Source organism: Myripristis murdjan, chromosome 22, assembly GCF_902150065.1.
Source record: "Myripristis murdjan chromosome 22, fMyrMur1.1, whole genome shotgun sequence".
Lineage (NCBI taxonomy): Eukaryota > Metazoa > Chordata > Actinopteri > Holocentriformes > Holocentridae > Myripristis > Myripristis murdjan.
In genome coordinates, this window is record NC_044001.1 from 18,156,677 (window position 1) to 18,178,298 (window position 21,622).

Consider the following 21,622-nt stretch of genomic DNA (forward strand, 5'->3'; position numbering starts at 1 on the left):
CCGTTATTACTATTATTATTATTAGCCTGATGAACGTCATTAAATCTTATAAAAAAATCATGAACAGAGAAGATAACAACATTGCTTACTAATTGAAGCATTAAGTCATTTAAACATTTTTTAAAGGAAGAAGTCGTTGACATGTATTATTCTATTATCTTCATGAATACAAACACTCGATTTTTTTTTTTTTTTTTTGTAAATTTGCATCTGTGAATGAGGGTATCAAAACAATTACTGTGCACAGTAGTTACGGTGTCTGTGAGTTTATTGTAATGCACAAGCGTTTTCATGTTTTATAGAAAAAAATGTTTTAGGTATTTGCTGTATCTCTCTCTTTTATGCGCTCCCTACTTCATGTTGTAATGACTTAATGCTTAATGTATTTGCTGTTATTTTCTTTGTTCGTGACTTGAAATAAACAACACAACCCGGGCAGGTTGACTCATCCTTGTCCACGGACGGAGCTCGGGGCGGGCGGAGTCAGCCGTAAGCCGGAAGTATACTCTCTCACACACAGTAACACCGCCAGCACGGAGGTAAGAGAAAAATCAGCGCAGCAAGGCAGAGCACATATTTACGAGCCTTGTAACATTACAGCATTACACCTGTAGTAATAGCTCTCAGTCGCACATAATACACATGTTTGAAATGTAAAAGCAGGTGAATGAAACGTGTTTATAAGCCGAGGAGGAACGGGTTTATTTGCTAACGTAACCATAGCAGCGGCTCTGTCACAGCTCACCGTTAGCTCGCTAAATTATGTTAAAGTATATAAAGTGGAAAGCACCCACTGTCTTCATGAAGTTCATGTCACAGAAGGCTAACTCGGATTTACAATAAGACTAGACAATTCACGTTTACATGGTACACGCCTACATATATTCGGTGTCGGGAGAAAAACGATTCACTTTGTTTTTAAATCGATTTTGTAATTATTTGTAATTTGTAATTAAGCGATTTAAAGTAAAGGTATTGGTGTCATATAAAACTAGACGACCTAAGGAATCCATCAGCACCACGTTTGGCATGCTAGGTTGTGGGCGGCTAGGTGGCTAAATAATCCTTCAAAGTTGGGCTATACTCTGTTGAGGAAAATTTAGCATGACTGTTGTTTTCAAAGAGACCCCCTGACCTCTGACCTCTAAATATCTGAATGAAAATAGGCACTATTGGCAACCACTGCTCTCTCCTCTGCAGACATGCCCACCTTGTGCTAATCCTACGCAGTTTGGCCCACAAACCATGCAGTGTAAAAAAAAAAATGTTTTACTCATTTAGGCCTGTGCTAAAATGGTGTATATGTGCAGATTGGGGCCTAAACAGACTTAGAGTTGCATAAATTGGGTTTGACTGGAAAGCTGAGCCAAGTTTTATTCCTGTGTTGATGATGTCAGCCCCCATGGTAGCCATTTCATTGTAGTGAGACCGTTTTTTGAAAGTTGACATCACTGTATAAAATGACCCATTTTGACCTTTAGGATGATTAGAGTCTCATTATATTAAACCTACAATATTAAACAGAGATTTACAGCTAGTCACTTCAACATAACTATGGGCAGCATGGGGCAGTGTTGCAGTAGAACCCATTGACCCATTAAGAGACCAACTAGGACCATATTTATAAACAGTTAAACAGGATATCTACTCACATGCTACAGATAGACAGATGTATCGACGACTATCTGGTATAACCACACAAGATGCTGTATACAGTGCAACAATCAGAGCATAATTATAGGCATAATTGATAATAAATGAAAGATTACAGCGTTGTGACATTTTGCTGCCTAGTGGTAGTGACCCGCGGGCCATGTTAGTGCCCATGGTCAGTGGACGGCACTCTGAATTGGCTGCGACTGCTGCTGACTCACTGGGCATCATGTAGAGTCAATGTATTGATGAACTGGAGCTGTCCTGAGGGGAAAAGAGGAGGTGCACTGTGTCTGTGATGAATGTTGTTAATTGGGACAAATAATGCCTCTTTGTTTGATACTTATTTAATGTTATTTTAGTCAAGATGACTGTACTTCAAGAAGTAATTTAGAGATTAAAGTGATAAACTGACAGTCAGAAAAGTTATTTCCTCTCAGTGATATTTTTGCTGTAGAAAAGAGATAAGAATATGTAGGCTAGTCATTTGCACCTGTTTTTCAGTTCTGTTTTTCTATTCTCTCAAGTGAGAATGATTCTTAGAAGGTGAATTGTTCTTGTTGTTTAACCTATGTTTTACTTAATTTGTACTGAGGGAGGCAAGGGTATTTTTCTGGTTGTCATTTCTCATGGCCTTTCTGATGGGTAATTAGGCCAAGAGATAAAATGGACACTACACTGACCTCTATCAAAATCCTAGTATAGATCTTAAGAGGTGGACAGGTTACAAGATGGACTGATTTTTTTTTTTTCTTCCATAGTTCCCCATACAGTGCATCCCATGCTACAATTTCAAATTGTTAAAGATTAAACTTTCAGTGTAGAGGTTAAAACACTTTTCCAGTTGTGACCTGCTCTCTTTAGACTTCAAGTTCATTATTAAAGCACATTATTTGAATTCAATGCCTCGAGCTGTTTGCCCTTCTTATGTAATTTAAGTAAGACTGTAAATGTAGCTTAATTACACTTGTGAAAAGAATCTCAGGCTTATTTTTTAGGTAGTCTGCATAATTCAAGAATGACAGTTATATCCTGGCTCTTCTAAAATTGCTGTGTTGACAACCGGACAGATGTACATTGGCAAAAAATGAAATCTAGATGTTTGTAAGTGTGGTTAAATCAAGACCAAATGGAGTGTGCAGCCTTAAGCTGACAATAAAGCAATTTATTCTAACATGACCCAGTTAATTACAGTGTTGGTGAAGTTTACTCAGCGACTGTGAGTGTGCAGAACCGTGTGGCAGTCAGTCAATTATTTTAATGGCACATGGCAGTGAGTAAATTGCAGTATGTTGTGGCTGTCCTGTGTTGTAGGGGATGGAGATTGACTGCCAGCCCGAGGACTCCATTGTCACCTCGTTTGATGAAGACTGTGTGGAGCTCGGCGACGTCAAGGACATGAGACTGGAGGCGGAGGCCGTGGTCAACGATGTACTGTTTGCCGTCGCCGAAATGTTTGTGTCACAAAGTCTCAGCAGCGCATCGGACGTGGCCTACATAAATGTGGAAACAAGAGAGGGCAATCGCTACTGTCTGGAGCTCACAGAGGCAGGACTGAGAGTAAGACATCAAACAATGACGCCCAGTGGTTTGCTGTTTTAACACTTACACACCAAAAAACAAATATAGCTTTGCAGTTCTTTAACTAGAAGTTTCTGCCCTAACAGGTGGTGGGCTACGCCTTTGATCAAGTGGATGAGGATTTGAGCACCCAGTATCATGAGACTGTTTACTCCCTTCTGGACACCCTGAGTCCAGGTTACAGAGAAGCCTTCGGGAACGCTTTGCTGCAGCGGCTGGAGAGGCTCAAGCAAAACGGACAATAAGAAAATGAGATGCTAAGCTGTGCAACTGGAAAAAAGGGGGTTGATAATGCGGTTGTGTTTGGACATGAGTCAATAATAACCTAACCTGTTCAAATATTATAGCCTATCGCCTGTATACCACTGGGAATGAGTGGTACTTTGGCTTGTCACTATGGTTTTGTTTCCGTTTCCCTGTGTGGTTTCATGTCAGTCATTTTAGTTTGATCGCTAGGGATTGGCTGTGTGGGATCTGCTGCATTATTGCAATATTCACCTCTTTTCCCCCCCGAGGTTGGAAAGATATTCCACCTTCCAAATGTTACAAATGTGTGACTTTACATGTTTTATAATGCTGCACCTTTTGTACTCATCAGACCGAATCCCAGTAAGAAAGAGTGAGTTGACTGCTATACCGGGAAAATAGACCGGTTGTACCTCTGTTCTGCTGACTGCACTACGGCTGTGATACTCTGACCAATATGATCCCTGCAAAACACCCAGTGGTTTTCTAGTGCTTAAGAATATCACTCTCACTGAAAGAGCCAAAGACGGTGTTTAGTTGGTTTCACAGGCTTATTTTCAAACCTGCTCCTCTCAATCCATTCCTCATATTTTATATTAACTGCCTTAATGACAGATCCTTGGTTAGGAAAAGTACAAAATCTCATTAACCTGGGTTTTGCTTAGTTTGTATTGAGGGAGGTGAAAGGTATTTTTTTGTGGTTCTTTCTCACAGCCTTTCCGATAGGTAATGAGGTCAGATGTAAAGTGGAAATTTTTATTCAAAGTGTTCAAAATCCTCCTTACCATATTGTTGTATAGATCTATAGAGGTGGACAAGTTACAAGATGGACATATTTTATTTAAAAGTTGCTTTGTGGACATTATTCCTCCATGGTGGCCCATGCGCTGCTTCTCAAGCTACAGTTTCAGAATTTTTGCAGTGAAAGATTAAAGCTTTCGGTGTAGAGGTTAAAACACTTTACCAGTTGTGACCTGCTCTCTTTAAACTTTTGCTTCATTCTTAAAGCACATTATTTGAATTCAGCGCCTTGAGCTGTTTAAAGATTTGCAGTTTGGTTTATTGTATGTGACCTGCTCATCAGTTTAATTGGGTGTTATGAGATCTGTGTGCAGAAAGCCTGTTCATTTTGCGTTCATATGGTTATTCCTTGCTGCTGGCCTTCAGACCAATAAATTCTCAGAAGTACATCTGCCTGTATTTCTGTTGCATGGCATCAGTGATTTTCACATTGTGTGGCAAGTGAACAAAGGGTGTGGCACCTCTTGATATCAAAAGTAAAAAACACTCATTCCAAATTTCAAAATTTAACTTCATACAAAATGATAGCACAACTTAGGTAAATGTTAAATCTCTTTATTATAATTAACTATTCAAATTCATTTACAAAAAAATTAACTGTTTGGAAGAACAAGTTCTACATGAAGTACATATTACAAAAGTTTTAAGTGGAAAAAGTGCAGCATATGCGAAGTATTTTTTGTTCCGACTACACAGCAGCCAGTAAGACATGACATGGAGAGAATTGCACTGTAGTGGAATGTATTTCACCAGCCAGGGTCACTGACACGATCACTACCCTCATTTCACCTCCACAAAACTCAGAATCAACGGTTAGTGAGATCACACGGCGCAGCAACAAGCCCTGTATTGATTTGAGTTAACACTCGGCTGCAGAGTTAGAGATGGCTGCAGGGCAACTGAAAATCTTGCAATCCAGTGAAAAGGCTACACAGCTTAAAAACCAATCTGATGAATGAATAAAATGAGATCTTAATAGAATCATTAACATTCCCAATCTTATTTTTATGTTTTTTTTTAATCCCTTAAAACAATTGTGCAGGAGGTACCATCGATGAATTAGCTGACAATCTGAACTGGGAACTTGATGCAGAACAAGTCCTTGCTTGTATCGTCTCTCAGTTCCCATTCCACGACCAGCCTGATCTACAAATTAAAAAAAAAAAAAAAAATGGAGACAGTCAGTGAACAATGCACAAGAAAGGTTACAAAGCTTTAAAAAGGGAACAAACGAAAGGCAAAAGAGGAAACTCGGATTCACGAAAACACATTAACAAACAAAACTGCTTTTAAAACTTGCAATCACAGTGAAAAGAAGCTTTAAAAAAGGCATTGTTCCTCTGAGTCATATATATATATATATAAACTAGGCAAAAAAAAAAGTTCTGCAACGCTTTTTCAGTCTATAATTTCTCCCCTTTATTTATACCCAACAGTGTTGTATCTTATACCGTTGTAAAGCCTGATTCGTCCTTTTTCCAATGATAATTAAAGGGGAGAAATTAGACTGAAAAAGCGGTGCAGAATTTTTTTTTTTTTTTTTGCCTAGTTTAAATATTTTTAACTTACAGCAGGGTACTCGGACTTCACAGGCAGTGCGTTCACATAGTTATAGCTCTGCTGCTTCTGGATGGGACACTTGATTCCAGACTTGCAGCCATCCTCGATAGGGATGGGGAACGGGATGGGGACTCCAGCAATCACCCCGTGAACCACCGCTTTGCTCGTCTGGCTTACCACATCTGTGAAAACAAATACACCAGGTGAGAGGGAAGCTTGAACTCTGCTTGCTGGAAATAAAATAATCAGGGCAAGACAGAGTCAGAGCCAAAGCCTGCTCACCACTGCTGAATGTCACATTGACACTGTAGGACTGGCCCTTCTGCAGTTGGCACGGCTGACGAGGACAGGGCTTAATGTCCACCATGGACACTTTGCCGACAGATGATCCTGGAGAGAAAAACGACAAATTACAGCATGGAGACTTGCTGTGTGTGATAAAACCTCCCACTTCACTCTGATCTGCTGTCGACAGGTTAGTTCAATCATTTGTCTTAAAAAAAACAACAACAAAAAAAAAAAAAAAAAACTGTTTTAAATCCAATCTTGCCATGCTCACCTTATAATCATGACAATCCAACAACACCTGATTACATTACATGTACTTCCATCTAAAGTCTTAGTTCACTATTTTTCTGTCTAGGCTTTTGTTCCTCCAGTTGTTTGTTTGTTTGTTTGTTTTTTAAATCTAGTCACTGATTTTCAGCACTGGGAAGGTTATGTTTATTTTAATATTTTAAAAGGGCTATTTAGGTGGTCAAGACACAAAAGTACATGACCCCAGCTTACTCCTGTTGGCTTCATTTTGATGCGTTTTTAAACTGTAGACCAACATGACTCACCACAGTCGACATATTTCACTGGCTCCGCACAGGCGAGCGCCACCAGGGACAAGAAAACGATGAAACCAGTTCGCAGATACATGTTTCTGTCCGGGACCTGAAATAAAACAACATTAATATGATTAAACCACATGTGGAAACCAAACTTCAGACGGCGGTTGTCCCGCAACAGTCGAGCCAGGAGCGGCTAAATCATATGACTTGCTTGTTTGCCGAAAGCCCCGAGTCAAGACGGGGTTACCAAGTTGGACAAAACGAGGAGACACTCAGCGCCTGAAGACACACCAAGCGCTCCTCCTGATGCTGAGTAAAACCCCGTCGTGTCTTTTCAAAACAAATTAAAACAACAAGTCCACAAACTTTCCACGCACATACCTGCACAATGGCTTCCGTCTCAAGTGCAGCTGATTGGAGTTCAGCCCTTCTTATTTCCCTGAATCACGCGACCGCGCTGACGCCCCTACGTCATGGGTGCGTTTGATTCGGACCCCGTGACTGAATGGTCCGCACGCGAGCCGGAGCCGCGCGTTTCAGTGTGCCGCACGCCCCCGCCCCGAGCGTATCACGAAACAAGCGCACCTATCAGAGAACACAATGTACAAACAGAAGTATTAATTTTAAAAACAATTTAATACAAAAACAGACTCCATTAATATAAAATCATTAAAGAATAATCATTCAACACATCAGGTATTCCTCTTTAAAGAGCTAACGGTACAGAGTGGCAGTTTTATTACTTTTTTTTAAATCGGTGTTTATAACTTTAATAATTCTCACAATAACAATGAAATCTGGGGTAAGCTTTGTAATTCTGCATTTATGTTTATGAAATGTATCATCTTAAATCAATAAAAACTGAAATCCGGGTTAGATTTATCATGTTCAAAGTAAGCAATGGCATTTTTACATTCACATTTTGACATTATGACTAGTTTTACCCTAAATAAATTCTGTCATTCGAGTCCAAAAATAAATCGAATATACACAATGGTAAAATAAATAAATTATAAAATAATAAATCATCTAAAAATGTGGGAAAATATGGATTTGTCGGCTGTATATTACGTAAAATTCGGATGAATTTAATTTTATTTATACGGTCATAGCCATTATAGATATCTATGGTCATAGCCACAGCATGTCCTTTAACCGCTCATTGGCTCTCGATGCGACGAGTCAAATGGTCTGTCTCAACACGGTGGGCGTTATCGTGTGACAGACAGACACTTCAACCAATCAGCTTGTCGAACTTCTTTGACGTCGCAGCCGTTTCATCAACGGGGGCGGAGCCACACCGGGACATTTGTTATGGAATATGTCGTTCGTCGGAGCAGCGATGATAGCCACATCAAAGTCAAGAGTGTTGAGCCTCGCTAGGTAACACCGACTTATGTTTAAATTTAAGACCATAAAGGAGGCGTGTTTAAAATGATATCTTGTTTACAGCCGCTTTTGAGCGACAGGTTTTGGTTGACGTTACAGGTGTATGTATGCTAGCTACGTTAACAACATCAAGCTAGCGCTAACGTCCTGAGGTCAAAAACACAAACAAACAAACAGCGTTATGTACATTTAACACACTTAACAAGCAAAACTGAATTTAAAAACAGGTTAAAGACACACCTCAAAGCTCAGAACAGCAGTCCGTCTTCAAATTGGACATCCATTGCTACATAACATCTGATTACATGATCATTAACGAGGATATTTTGGCCATTTTATTTTCTCAGTCACTGCATACATTGTTTTTAATGAAACTATATTATATTGTTGAGCTGTATGAAATGTTTTACTGATTATATATTGATTACATCCCGATAGAGTGTGGGTGCTTTGTCATTATTGTAATCATCGTCGTTGTAAGGGATATTGTTGATGATTCATGGTTTTTATGTTTTATTCTTAGCAGTCTTACACAGTTTGTTGTGCATTAGGATGATATGTTTTGTGTTATGATGTAATGTTTTACCTGTGTGGACCCCAAGAGGAGTAGTTGCTTCCTTGGTGATGACTAATGATTGATCCAACTAAATTGTATAGTAATAATAACAAGGATAATACTGTATTCATGTAGCACCTTTCATGCAGGGGGTCTAGCTCAAAGTGCTTTACTTTCTTTGCTTGGCTTTCTTGTTCTAGGAAAATAAATAAACTTGTATGGTCGGTGTAACTGCACTACCAGCAGACATGCAGTGTTACCTGAGCTTCCACCTTCAGTGACTTGACTGTGATGTTGTTGGCCTGAGGTGGTTGCCCCCCGGTGTGTGACATCAATGTTGTGTTGCAGGGCGTCTTCTCTCCTCAGTAACTTCCATGTGAGCCGGCAGGTGCAGTGGCATCCTCAGAGCCCGCAGTGTCTCTACACAGCTGGGGTGCAACGCTTCAGCAGCGCCTCAGCCCAGGAGCAACCGGTGGCGTCAAGCCCCTCAGAGGACAAGGTGCACCTCAGTGAATCGTGTGTCAAGGTCAGGAGAAACCCACGTTTGGGCTCAGAGCTGTTATAGCTGTGTAGTTTTCATTAGTTGTAATGTTCATTTTTGTTTTTAATTTTGGTTTTCAATTCAGTTTAGTTTCCAGGTGGATTTGCTCATTTAAGTTAAGTTTTTATTGTTTAAAAATGTTACATTTTTATTAGTTTCAGTATTAGTTTTAGTTGGGATTTTAATTATAATATGGGCGGGTGCTTGTCAGAGGCAAGATGTAAGAATTTCAGGAAAGGTATTACATTAAGAACACCTCACTTTGTGAAGGCAGTTGACTCCCAGCCTCAGTAAACATCAGCACCAACGCCTTTTCATGCTTGTTGTGTTGATAAATTGGGCCAAATTGATGAAACATAATGACATTTTATGTATATTTTGATGTTATTCTAGTTAGTTTTCTAATTACACAGTATTGATTTAGTTAGTTTTTCAAATCAGTTTTCTTTTTTGTACGTGTGGTCCCAGTTGTTTCAGTTTGTTTGCTTGTCTGCATGACTTCCCGTTCTCAAAGCTCAAAACAGAGAGGAAAGGCTGTTGTCCAGCTGAAGCTGCTTCAGTGTCAGGATTTGTGGAGTCTGGAGTCTCTTTGCCCATCACAGAAAGATATATGAATGATCATTGTTTTAATTAATAGTAGGTCACCCTGATGGTCTATTAAAACAGTGATCTGTGAGACTGTATTAGTTTGTATATAGATGATCCACCTTGCCTCTGTTGCCTCTGCTGAATAATAAATAGTACTGTGTTGAAATCTTTGTGCTCTACACCTCGTTAAACATGCCCACGTTTCTCTTTTTATCCAGAGATTAAAGGAAATAATGACGGCGGGCGAGTACCTGAGGATACATGTGGAAGGAGGAGGCTGCTCCGGCTTCCAGTACAAGTTTTCTGTTGATAGCAACAGGAGTGAAGATGACAGGTAAATGATGCCAGAAATTTAGCTTTCAAGTCATTGTTTTGAACTTGCCACATCCTGTTAATCCAATCAACCTTGCCCCCCTGCACCTGCTCTGCCTCTCTCAGGTTGTTTGAGCGGGAGGGAGTCGGGGTCATCGTGGATGAGGAAAGCCTGGAGTTTGTGAAAGGAGCCACGCTGGACTACAGCCAGGAGTTGATCCGTTCCACCTTCCAAGTACTCAAGAATCCCCAAGCGGATCACGGCTGCTCCTGCGGCAGCTCCTTCTCCGTCAAATTATGAGACCCACCCCAGTCACAGCATATATGAATTATATTGGATTATCTCAGAATTCTTAATTTATTTTACCAGCGTTTCATTTTAATTACAAATTAATAATAACATCCTCTGACAATCCATAACACTGCTAGAATACTCGCTTGCTTGGAAACGTATTCTTTACTTATATATACAATTTTTTGAATTGAATGAAAGGCAAAGATAGTGATTCATCACTGTGTATGGATCCTTGCTATTTTGCAAATAGTAACATTGTCAGTGATGCTTCTTGACAGTGGAGTTCAGTGGAGTTTTTCTGCACAGATTTGCAATGTCTTTACAGAACAGAGAGTATTTTGAAGTGGTTTATATGATCGAGCATTCAATGCTTAGATTTATCTTTGTATGTAAAAATGTAAATAGACCATATCTATGAATATAAAGTGTCAAGCAATCTCACCTTGTTGTTTATTTCATCAAGGATGAAATTACTGTGTGCATTTCAGATATTTGCAGTCAGTTTCAGATTACATCAGAATGAAGAAAGGACAGTCAGTGAGTGTTTCCATTCACTGATAGGTGATAAACTATTGACAAGATTCAGATGTGCTCAAGGCAGGTTTGAGGATTGCTAGTTTCAAAGTGCTGCTTCACTAATCTATCAAGATTTGCTTTGTGGCCTTCACACTCATACATGGAGTAAGGCAAGAATACAAATCAACATGTCACTCAAAATTTGAAATGCAGGGTCAGTTGCCTTTTTTATTAAAGTTGAATTTAAGAAACATCTCACAAAAATATACAAAAAGAATATCTACAAATGATATTTACACTGGTATAATGTAAATCAAAATATGCAGCAACTTTTTCAGTAATCAGTCTTAATACATGGAGCAAAATGTTTTGCACTTTTCATATTTTCTCTTTGATAAAACATTCCATTTAAGCAATATATCTGATTACATAAAACATTAACTTACTCTTGAAAAAATAGTCACACGCTTCATATAAATGAAAACGCGACGATAATACACCATAGCAGCACACTGAAAAGTGACCAAAAGAGAAATGCAACAGTGCATCGAAACATCAATTTACAGCTGTTCCTTTGTTTTTCTGAGGAATTTGGTTAGACAGATTGTCTCTCGGTAAGCCATGCACACCCGTTAACCACAAACAAGTCCTCAAACAAGTATGCACACGTAACATCATGAGGGGGTTACTGCACAAGCTGAAAGACTGCTACACACATGGTCACATACTGCTGAGGGAAGTTTGAGGTTCAACCAGTCAACAACACAATCACATAAACAAACCATAAATAAACCGTCAGGGTAACACAGTGACCAGGTCAGGTGTACAGTGCATAGTATGCTTTGGCATGCTGACATCCAGAACATAACAGTGGATGTTACATTCAGGAGGAAGGCCACAGGAGTTAAAATTACCAGTAAAAAATAATCAAATTAACCAAATGAGTATGTGATCAAAAAGTAAAACAAATAATGACAATACAAAAAGAATTAAACAAATCCAAACCCTCAAAAGTTAAACACTCGTAGATTAAGGCTAATTCAATATGCTACATTTTTTTTTAAAAATGGCATTGTCAGTAACACAAACTCATACCAGCTGGCAAAACTGCCAGTTGGAGCATTTACACAGATACGCTCATACTAAAAAAATAATGCATTTTGAAATGAACTGCGGGCGTTGGAGAGATGTTTGTATACTTTTTTCCAGTGCTGATGTGACTTATTCAGAGGGATACTTTGCAACAGCAGGGCCACACGCTCTGCACCTGTAGTGTTCACAATCGGGGCTGATGTTGAGATGAGAATGAGCCTTGCACATATGCATGCACCTAGTTTTGAGGCAGTAAGTCAGATCGCCTCTCTCCTCAACTCCTAGCTGCCAGGTCCGTCTTCCCTTTCCTTGACATGCATTCTTCAGCACCTTCCTTTCTCTGGATAGCCATGCTGGGGAAAAGCCCGTGCAGCCCCTCGGGCTCATGGAGGTGGGATTGCCAAGGGCTGCTGTTCAGTGAGGCGCATGGACACACCTCCAGACAAAGAGGCTGGGAAGGACAGAAAGGAAAGGACACATTCTTTAACATTCAATAGTCACGTAATTTGTTAAGTATCATTGTACTCTGGGGCTTCAGTCATACCTTCTGTCATCTCCACCGGCACTAATGACAAAGCGATCTCCATTTGTGAAGCGTATGTTAGTCAAGTGAGCTGAATGGCCTAGAAAGCGTTTGTGTTTGGCCTGGAATAAAATGACATTTGCATGGTCAAAGTGGCACTTTTTTAAACAACAGGTAACAGATGCAAGACAGCGTCCAATGGCATCATAATTAGGCAATCAAAGTCATGTTTTTATCACAGGCACATTTATAGTACATATATGTGCCTTTAGAAATTACATAAATTCCAACTGAATCATTTCATCACATGTACATTTAGAATATCAGCAATGCTAGCATCTCATCAACAGAAAAGGATGCTGAACAACAGGCTTGAGTACTATATCCTATCCTATCAAGACATTAATGACATACACTAAGAGACTTTTGGCTCTGTCGTAAATTACATCTTCAAATATATATATATATATATATACATATATATATATGTGTGTGTGTGTGTGTGTGTGTGTAGTGTGAACTATTTAAAAAGTATCGTGTGGTGTCAAGAAGCCACATAATCTACATGGCAAGTAGTGTCAAAAAACAAAACAAACAATACAAACTCAGCTTAGCATATAGAAAAATTCTGCATTTACAGTTAGCCCATAGTTTATTAAGTATTTCCATTAGACTGATGATGTCAGAATGTCACAAAAATGAATGTGTGATAAATCAAAGTATATCAACAGAACAGCAAATATAAAAACAGTGATAATAACACAGGTATTATATTGTTATACTTACAAACTTCTCTGGACACGGAAAATCAAACAGCTTTACCATCCCGAAGTCATCACCTGTGACGATGTTGAGGCCCGAATGGGACACGCAGGCACAGGTGACATCTGCTTTGTCAGTGTTACGGGACCAGATCCCTATGACCTCGTCCCCAAGGACACTGGACCGGGAAAGAAAGAAACACACGTCAGTCGACAGTCGACCGCGTCCTCAACCAACACCCTGGTGCAGCACCTTCACCTTGTCCACGTGGCCCAGGTAATCCTGTCAATGTGGGACTGCTCTGTGACCTGCTTTCCAGATGGCACCTCGTACACCAGCCGTTTATAAGCACCTGTGGATATCTGTTTCAAGGAATTCGACATCATGAGTCACACTGGTTACATTGCTTGAGGCAATATCTGGCAAATTATCTTTTTAGTTTAGTGGGTTGATGTGTCTTTAAAGAGTTTGTACCTGGACATAATTGCTGTCTGCAGAGAAGTCCATCTGCATGACAAAGCTGGGGATGTCCCGACAGCAGTTAATACGGTTAAGCTGTGGCCCGAGTGTCAGATCGTAGAAATCAACTGCGTTCTCCGTAGAGCCCACAGCCAAGTAACGAGAATCTGGACTGAACCTGTAACAAAGAATTAGAAAGACTTGTGTTTTCTCAGATTTACATATGCAGTTTGTGGAGTGTAGCGCCTTATAATGAATACCTAATATCCTGGATAGGGGAGCGCCGGTCTCTTTTTTTGCCCCAGATTTTGAGAGAGGCGACCAAGAGGATGATGAACTCTCCATTCTTCATGCCGATGGCGACCATGTCTCCCTCAGGACTGTAGCTGACGGTCCGCGCCGGGTGGCCCAGGTTCACTTTATTCAGCATCTTCTGTTTCCCCACAAGGCAAGCCAAGGGCATACATAATTGTTATGAACACAATGACAAGTTGATTTATTGTTAATGTCTTGATGAAATGGAGGCAAAATGGAAGTGCTGGAATGAAATCAAGACTGTTTTATTGCTTAATGAATGCGCAGCCGATGATGGAGGTGATTGGTACTGACCTTCTCTGGGATGTCCCACAGACGTACGGTGCCGTCCTCTGCAGCAGACAGGAACACATCTCTTGAGGGATGGGTGCCTATGCCCCAGATAGGTCCGTCCATGTGTCCGTTCACCAGAATGTTGCATGCTGCATTTTTCTCCCCTACTTCAATAATCTCTGCATTCCTAGTCCCCACAAGGATTTTACCCTAACACAGACCCAAAAGAAATATGTGAGATTTCCAACAATTTACTTCACTCAGCTACAAACAACATATTATTTACAGCAGCAGTAAATGCACAGCTATGTAATGTACCTTTCCTCTGCATACAGAGCGAACACAGTCAATAATCTGTCCAGTTTCTAATCGAAAAGCCCTGCACCGCTTCAGCTCCTGGTCCCAGAGCTTCAGTGCTCCACCCTCCTTAGATCTACAAAGGAAAACACATCATGCAATTCATAGATTTTAGTCGATCATATCCTAAATGCCTAAAGTGATTCATTATACTCTGTGCAGGTTGATTGACTCTTATGCAGTCAATATGTTAATAACAAGAATTTACAGTTGTGCAATTTAGTTTAGCAACGTAAGAACGCAGCACTCACGGTCTCTCTTTGCCTCCAGTGACGATGAGGCCGTCTCTCAGTGTGGTGTACATGGTGAACACAGGGCCCGTATGAGCCTTGGCCACTATTCTTACTAGAATGTGTTCCTTCCACACACACACATCCCCACTAATGGTACCTGTAAATGTCAAGTTATTCTGAAAAGAAAACAAACCTGCACTAATCTAGTGACCTAAAAGAGCAGAGCAAGCATTGCAAAAACAACTCACAGTTCATTTAAGCAAAGTGTATAATGATATGTTACCTAAGGTGGAAAATATAGCTTCAAATATTATCAGGCATCACATTGTGAGAGAAAATGTAGGAAGGATCAATCCAATATTTGAGAGATGTTTACAATAATGGCCCTGGGCTTACAAAAACAGCAGGCCCATTTTTACACAACTTGGACAAGCATATTATATATTATATTGTATTATATATCAGAATTTTAATGAGGAGAAAGTCACTTACAGCTCCAAATGCCACAGAGAGCATGGTCTGCATCCGGGCATCCTCTATGGAACTCAACACGCCTTTTTTGCTGAGCAAAGCCCGACCAGCCAACGTCCAGAAACGAACGTGTTTGATACCAACAGACACAAAGTGTGTGTCTGAGTCAGGACGAAACTCAGCCACAAAGATCCTCTGAGTGTGACCCATCCGGCTGGCCACTTTGGCACCTTGGAAACAGAGAATGCGAGAACATTGAGTTCTTTGCAATGTTTCAGTTGCGGGACAGTCAAACCTCAGACCTTTTAGGTGTTTTTTTAGATCTCAGAGCGTACCTTCCTGCCACTTCCAGATGGTGATTGTATGTTCAGAGTCCAGGCCCACAGACAGCAGGAGCTTCCCTGTGGCACTGAAGCTGACAGAGCAAACCCCGCTGGAGTGGAAACAACGCAGCACCGACAGCGTCTGCTTAGTCATGGCATCCCACACATGAATAGACGGAGATGTGGCTGAGAGAGAAAAAGCAAGAAAAGAACAAGAATAAATTCTCCAAATCGAAGTAGCATGAAAATCTTTCTTTACTCTCCCCTTTTCTCTCTTGGGCTTATCCAAGTTTTGTGCTCATGCCCAAATTTGAGAATTTTGATTTTAAAGTTTGTTTTCAAAGTCAAAATGAGTAGTTCATTTATTTCTATGAAACGTCTTAGAAAAAATATATTTGTATCAAAAGGATAAAGGTTATACACATTTGTAGTTTAACACTGTTATAGTTTCTGGATGATTATGTGATGCAAACTAAAACAATGTAAAAAAAAAAAATGTTTTTATACATCATAGTCCATCATTGAGGAAAAGAAGCTTGGAAAACAAGTTTGTGTGAGGCGGAGGGCTGTCTTAAACCAGAAGGCCACTAGATGGCAGTGTTTTCAAAGAATACCTTGTACTGAAACTAAACCTATTTTCTGTAAGAGTCATCATTGTTATTTCAGAATACAAAGGCTATAAAAACTTGATGCATTTGTGCTTTTACCACAATGCATTTTTTTTTTGCCTTGCATGAGGAATATTTTATAAATGTCCTTACCTGACATGTCACCAGTGTCACCTGAAAAGCAGGAAAATGAGAGAGGTTAAAAGTGACTACCCAAGGGCCACACAAGGTCGAAAATAAAACACTACGAGGACAAAGGAAAATCTTTTTAATTTCTATACTCCAAAATCCTGAATCAGGCTACACCTAACACAAAACTGTTTTTTTTTTTTTTTTTTTTGAAAAGCCTGCAAGATTGTTTCATCACTCCAAAATTTGGTGCATCATTTTATTGATGCTGATGTGCAGCAAATTGTTGTTTGCAGTGCCAGGGGGTCTCATGCTGTCTAAACAAGTGTGAGCCAGACTGTGTTATAGACCTGCATAACTGCGAATATCAGACTTTGACAAATAATTGACTATGAATAGCCAATGGCATGTGAAAACTAGACCTCATTTCTAATCTTCTCATTATTCCTCAGTTTACTACATATCCTGTTCTCATCAGGTGCGAGGCCAAAGCCGAGCTAGTGTATCTCACACTGATTATCAATTATTGGCTGTTGAAAGAACATCCCTTTGTTGATGACACACTCCATTTGCTGTCAAACCACACCCATTGTTGATGAAATACTTCTAATTTTGCTCATAGAATACTCTCATTGTGGACAGCCATTGTTGATGATTTTGTTAATAGAGCACTCATTTAAGTTGATGGAATGCTCTCCTTGTTCATAGAAGTTCATTGGAACAATCCTTTTTATGATGGAACACTTCCTTTGCTGAGGAAACAAACTCTCTTTGATTGATGGAACAATCCTTTTCTTTATTCTTGGAACTCTGCCTTTGTTGATGGAACTCTGCCTTTCTTTTTTTGATGGAACACTCCCTTTATTAATGGAATGCAATGCCTTTGCTGATTGTATAGTCTGTTTTATTAATGGAATACTCCCTTTGTTGATGGAATACTGCCTCAAGGGTAAAGTTCATTCATTTATCTGACACATTTAAGACAAACCAGAAACTTTTTGTTGATTTTCTGTATTTACTGAACAGTGTTTTCTCCTGTACAAACAGCTGTACTTGAAAAAAATGATCTTCATGTTAATTTATCATCCTTGACTATAAATATATTAATTTTAATTCTAACAATTTAAGGTGACTTTTACAATCAAAACCCTGCATTCAACTTCGCAAAAGCAGGGGGTGTTTTTTGTACCATTTGTTCCTGTGAATAATACAGCATGCAAGGCAGTTCCACTACAATTCAACCATGTCGAGATTGTGATTGTGCAGGCTAGTTGCTTTAGAGCACAGATAAGAGTGGGGGGAGGGGGATGGTTCCCTGTCATGTGCAATAATCCCTCTGCACAGTGCACAACACAGAATATAGGGAGGAAAAGTGAGGCGGCTGGTGACACGTGAGGTCAACTTTTCACAAACATACCTACTTGGCCAGTTGCCACCACGTTGGGGAATTTGGGGTGTTGATTGATTGTTAGGCACAGAATGTCATCGCTATGTTCTACATAGAAACTTTGGCAGGCTGTAAGAAAACACATCCAGTCACACACATGCACACACACACACACACACATACACACACACACACAGACATATTGAAATATATTTCATGTTGGCTATTATGGTAATATAACACTGTCATTGCGTGGCAACACTATCCACCTTCTACTGTTCTCTGTCCTACTCACAGGTCGTCAAGTTGAGCACAATGCCAACTGAGGCTGCATGGTAGATGATATCCGCCCCCTCGTTCAGATAGTGCACGTTATTGCGGCAGTCATTGCCACGGTAACCAAACACCAGATCCAGCACCAGGTCCTGTGGGGGAGAGAGGAAAGGGCCGTCAGAAAGCCAGAAAGGTCGATGCCATGACAACTGAGATGTTTTGAGCCACCTGCCATTTCAAGTGCTTCATTATTCAATTACAGCATCATCAGAGTCCGCAGAGAGGTTGTCTGGACAGCGTAGGAGCACACAGAGTCTTAGCTGGAACAACTGCATTAGAAACCAGGATTTTGACTCATTTGTTCCTCTGACAGAGAGGGGGCTGCCTGAGATGAGATGAAATGCACCATCTTGATATGATCACTGAACTTGATGTGTTTTGGTGAAGATAAGGTCTCTTTTACCTCAATGGGCCTCTTCTTTTTGCCAACATTGTTGGTCTGTAGCTTCTCTGGCTGTGGCAGTGCCCTGCTGACAGGAGGTCTGAAACAAACAAGTGGGACAGGATAAGAACTGTGGAACTGCTTATGATGATGATGATGTTGATGATGATGATGACATTAATAAAATTATATTACAATATTTTTTATTCTCAATTATAGTCTGACTCTAACACTTAATGGAGCTCTTTAAGTAGTGAGCTTAAAAGTGACAATGTATTCATGTCCTCACATGTGCAGCCAAAGTACACAGTGCTAAAATGTACATCTCATTTAAAAGACAAAAACATCCATTCTGCACCTGTTGAGGGAGTTTTTCTGTTCAAGGTGGAATTATCAGAGCTACAAATTTCAAGGTGGAATTGAAATGAGGGCACAGATAAAGCCTGATGATAAAATGATTTTTTAACCATCAAGGCTACTTGTATCACTTGGTTTTACAGGCAACTACAGAGTCTATTGGGAGCAAAGCAGTGAAAAGAATATATTTGAATAAGAGGGCTGAGTGGGAACACGTCAACAGGTGAAAAGTGGAACAGACTACTAAAGAGATATGAAATAAAAAAGCCTTGAGATGTGTCTGTTATTCACCACACATTTGCTCTGGCACTCAAATGATTATGATCGACAGTATTGAAAATATCACCAAGGGTAAGAACTTGAATATCTATCAGCAAGTGTGGCTTCAGAGTAAAGCAGTCTGCACTCTGGGCTGAACAAAAACTAGACTGTAAATGTGTTAGTGTCTTCTGCTTATTCAGGCAACAAGAAAAGGGAATTTAATTACAGGTAAATGATTATTAAGCCTATAAAATATGCATTATAAAGAATAGCTAGACAAGGGCATGTTCAAGATTTAACAATGACCAGAGAAAATTTAATGACAGAACGTTCTCCTTTTCTTGCTTCTGAACCATTTCCTATATTAACATTATTCTGTATTAATTAATCAACAGGAGAAAATAAGTACAAATTCCGAAACACAAGATGCAGCTTACCTTGACCCTCTTTGAGGCAGCAAAAACAAAGAAAAAGCAAGAATTACAAAAAGGTTTCTCACAGCGTTCGCTGCTGCCCCGCCAGCATACACAACACTTCAGCCACTGAGGACATAAAATACAGTAGTCAGTACTATGGGGTAACCATAACAACCAAAGCCCGTCTCTATGACAACCACTGCCCTGTACATGCTACGTGGATGCTTTGAAACAGTCAAAAACAAATAAGTTAGTCGATGAACCCACAAGCACCAAAAGTCAATAACTTTCCTTTATATGCTATTACCTGTACTAGAATAACAAAAAAATCATTATATTTGCAACTTTCACTTGAAGACATTAAGGCCTTTACAAGAAAAAAGATAATCAATCTAATGACTGAATCAAATGACTTAAATCTTCACAATATTTGCAATGTGTTATTGACCTGAGTTTTGAGGTAGCTCTTTATTTTTTCCATTAAGGTTTCCATGACGTTTTGTTTTGGAGGCTGATCCATTTGAGGCATTCTCCCTACTGTAAGATTTACACTACAAGTACTCGGTTCAGCCAGGGTAGGTTTGTTTACCTTACCTCCACATTTGGACATGTGTTTTAACTATGCCCTCTGCTTAATTTTTGTTTTTTGTGCAAAACCAGCAAACACAGACAGAAGTGCTTACCTGACCACCCCTTGTCTTCAAGTGGGATTAAAGAAGGAAGCAGGATAGTGACAGATGGACAGCCATTAAGGAGAGAGGAAGAGCAGAGAAGGCCAAGTTATTTCAAAGGGACAGGGACAGGACTGGAAATACATGCAGGAAAGAAAAGAAGTTGAAAAAACAAGTTGAAGTGAAGTGGTCTGGTTTCTACCAATCTTTACTATGATTGGCTGGAACCTTTCGGAGCGGTTGCCTCGCTGCCTGCTGGTCTGAGGCTTTGCAAAGCCGCTCCACATCTCTGTTAATGGGTACCTTTCATCCACAGAGGGCTCCTTCAGCTGCAAGTGGGGTTTGACGCCTGTCATGGGTCGCACGCTGGTGGATAAGGCCTTGATGGTGTAGTTGATCTCATTCTCCCTTGTCACATCACTGTCATAACCTGACACAGGCGGGGATGATACAGATACACAGCTTTAGGAGGACTGTTGTATGCAGTAGGACCGTTTTTGTGTGCCACTGTATGAATGAAAAGACATTTGCCTCTCACCTCCATCGTCCTCACTCTCGATGTCTGACTCCTCGCTGTCGCACTGCCGGAACTCTCGGTGGCCCTCGGGCTCGTGGGCCCAGATCATGAAGCACGTGTCACCCCCACCGACTGTCACCAAGAGGCTGTCATCGTGGGTCCATCGCACATTGGTAACATGTGTGCTATGGGCCACATAGCGTTTGAACTTTGCATACTTTCCCTGAGGGAGGAGGCCAACATTTATTTAACACTTGTGACATTAACACGGCATTAACATAACATTAACCTAAATCTTAAAACACTAACCTTAAGTCAGGAGATATTCAAAGAGAATGAGTCTCATTCACGATTAAATACTGAGAATTATGCATTTTGTAAACATCCTGCTTGTCGTACCTTGACAGGGTATCTGAAGAGCTTGACGTATCCCATATCATCTCCTGTGGCCAGCACCTTTCTGTCATTGCTAAGGCAGGCAGCGGTCACCTCAGTGACCTCAGTGATCACGGGCCAGATTCCCTCAACAGACGTTCCCAGGACACACGTCCACGTGCTCCAGTCAATTTTCTCCACCTGACCGAGACAAACGGGAGATGAGTGTGAGGACGGGGAAGGAATGGTAAGGAGGTTGAATGCATCATGATAGGACGAGATGAGGGAGCGGAGGGAGGAGGGGGAGACATCAGACGCTCCAGTGAGACTTGACCTAGCATCCTCCTTAACAGCATCTATCATCTCTAACCCTCATTTTCTTAACGCTCCCCTCCACTGTGTTCCTTGCAAGGTGTCTGAATGTCACACTGTATAAAGGGACCCTAAACACTATCCCATTTCCACTGCCATAATTAGAACGATACTGGTGAAAAGTGGGCCGTG

At 40.4% G+C, this 21,622-nt stretch overlaps 4 protein-coding genes across 6 annotated transcripts in view; 2 read left to right on the top strand and 2 right to left on the bottom strand.

Annotated features, from left to right (window-relative positions):
- The first annotated feature begins 465 nt into the window (after positions 1–465).
- Positions 466–4,670, top strand: gskip (gsk3b interacting protein). The gene is made up of 3 exons (XM_030045231.1): positions 466–539; positions 2,968–3,213; positions 3,321–4,670. Exons 2-3 carry the CDS (start codon positions 2,971–2,973, stop codon positions 3,477–3,479), a joined length of 402 nt encoding a protein of 133 aa, XP_029901091.1. The 5' UTR covers positions 466–539; positions 2,968–2,970; the 3' UTR covers positions 3,480–4,670.
- Positions 4,671–4,820: 150 nt separating this feature from the next.
- LOC115354758 (NPC intracellular cholesterol transporter 2) lies at positions 4,821–7,121 on the bottom strand. 2 transcript variants are annotated; one of them, XM_030045259.1, is made up of 5 exons: positions 7,059–7,121; positions 6,684–6,780; positions 6,124–6,231; positions 5,851–6,023; positions 4,821–5,427 (listed from the first exon to the last, which is right to left on the bottom strand). In XM_030045259.1, exons 2-5 carry the CDS (start codon positions 6,763–6,765, stop codon positions 5,341–5,343), a joined length of 450 nt encoding a protein of 149 aa, XP_029901119.1. In that variant the 5' UTR covers positions 6,766–6,780; positions 7,059–7,121; the 3' UTR covers positions 4,821–5,340. The 2 variants fall into 2 exon arrangements, with proteins under 2 accessions (XP_029901119.1, XP_029901120.1); XM_030045260.1 differs by lacking the exon at positions 7,059–7,121 and adding an exon at positions 6,889–6,912.
- Positions 7,122–7,922: 801 nt separating this feature from the next.
- On the top strand, positions 7,923–10,799 carry isca2 (iron-sulfur cluster assembly 2). Its single transcript, XM_030044218.1, has 4 exons — positions 7,923–8,060; positions 8,971–9,148; positions 9,970–10,085; positions 10,190–10,799. The coding sequence occupies exons 1-4, from the start codon at positions 7,999–8,001 to the stop codon at positions 10,362–10,364; spliced, it is 531 nt and encodes a 176-aa protein (XP_029900078.1). The 5' UTR covers positions 7,923–7,998; the 3' UTR covers positions 10,365–10,799.
- Positions 10,800–11,075: 276 nt separating this feature from the next.
- eml5 (EMAP like 5) overlaps positions 11,076–21,622 on the bottom strand; it is a 37,498-nt gene continuing 26,951 nt past the window's right edge. For both annotated transcript variants that reach the window (XM_030044216.1, XM_030044215.1), the window contains 20 exons: positions 21,143–21,319; positions 20,765–20,966; positions 20,530–20,656; positions 20,239–20,253; positions 19,577–19,585; positions 18,543–18,621; positions 18,102–18,231; positions 17,837–17,935; positions 16,444–16,464; positions 15,695–15,868; positions 15,381–15,589; positions 14,907–15,064; positions 14,617–14,731; positions 14,320–14,508; positions 13,971–14,143; positions 13,726–13,888; positions 13,510–13,613; positions 13,276–13,429; positions 12,511–12,611; positions 11,076–12,417 (listed from right to left, as the gene is read on the bottom strand). In XM_030044216.1, coding sequence (XP_029900076.1) covers positions 12,381–12,417; positions 12,511–12,611; positions 13,276–13,429; positions 13,510–13,613; positions 13,726–13,888; positions 13,971–14,143; positions 14,320–14,508; positions 14,617–14,731; positions 14,907–15,064; positions 15,381–15,589; positions 15,695–15,868; positions 16,444–16,464; positions 17,837–17,935; positions 18,102–18,231; positions 18,543–18,621; positions 19,577–19,585; positions 20,239–20,253; positions 20,530–20,656; positions 20,765–20,966; positions 21,143–21,319 — 2,436 coding nt within the window. In that variant the 3' untranslated portion in view covers positions 11,076–12,380. The remainder of the gene's footprint in view (positions 12,418–12,510; positions 12,612–13,275; positions 13,430–13,509; positions 13,614–13,725; positions 13,889–13,970; positions 14,144–14,319; positions 14,509–14,616; positions 14,732–14,906; positions 15,065–15,380; positions 15,590–15,694; positions 15,869–16,443; positions 16,465–17,836; positions 17,936–18,101; positions 18,232–18,542; positions 18,622–19,576; positions 19,586–20,238; positions 20,254–20,529; positions 20,657–20,764; positions 20,967–21,142; positions 21,320–21,622) is intronic.

What these genes read in the sequence shown, in the direction of transcription:
- gskip (XM_030045231.1), top strand. Translation starts at nt 2,971, where the DNA reads ATGGAGATTGACTGCCAGCCCGAGGACTCCATTGTCACCTCGTTTGAT. An exon ending in TCACAGAGGCAGGACTGAGA is followed by an intron (nt 3,214 to 3,320) that starts GTAAGACATCAA and finishes CTGCCCTAACAG; the next exon opens with GTGGTGGGCTACGCCTTTGA.
- LOC115354758 (XM_030045259.1), bottom strand. Translation starts at nt 6,765, where the DNA reads ATGTATCTGCGAACTGGTTTCATCGTTTTCTTGTCCCTGGTGGCGCTC. An exon ending in CAATGTGACATTCAGCAGTG is followed by an intron (nt 6,024 to 6,123) that starts GTGAGCAGGCTT and finishes TTGTTTTCACAG; the next exon opens with ATGTGGTAAGCCAGACGAGC. An exon ending in TGAAGTCCGAGTACCCTGCT is followed by an intron (nt 5,428 to 5,850) that starts GTAAGTTAAAAA and finishes TTTAATTTGTAG; the next exon opens with ATCAGGCTGGTCGTGGAATG.
- isca2 (XM_030044218.1), top strand. Translation starts at nt 7,999, where the DNA reads ATGTCGTTCGTCGGAGCAGCGATGATAGCCACATCAAAGTCAAGAGTG. An exon ending in AGAGTGTTGAGCCTCGCTAG is followed by an intron (nt 8,061 to 8,970) that starts GTAACACCGACT and finishes GTTGTGTTGCAG; the next exon opens with GGCGTCTTCTCTCCTCAGTA. An exon ending in AACAGGAGTGAAGATGACAG is followed by an intron (nt 10,086 to 10,189) that starts GTAAATGATGCC and finishes TGCCTCTCTCAG; the next exon opens with GTTGTTTGAGCGGGAGGGAG.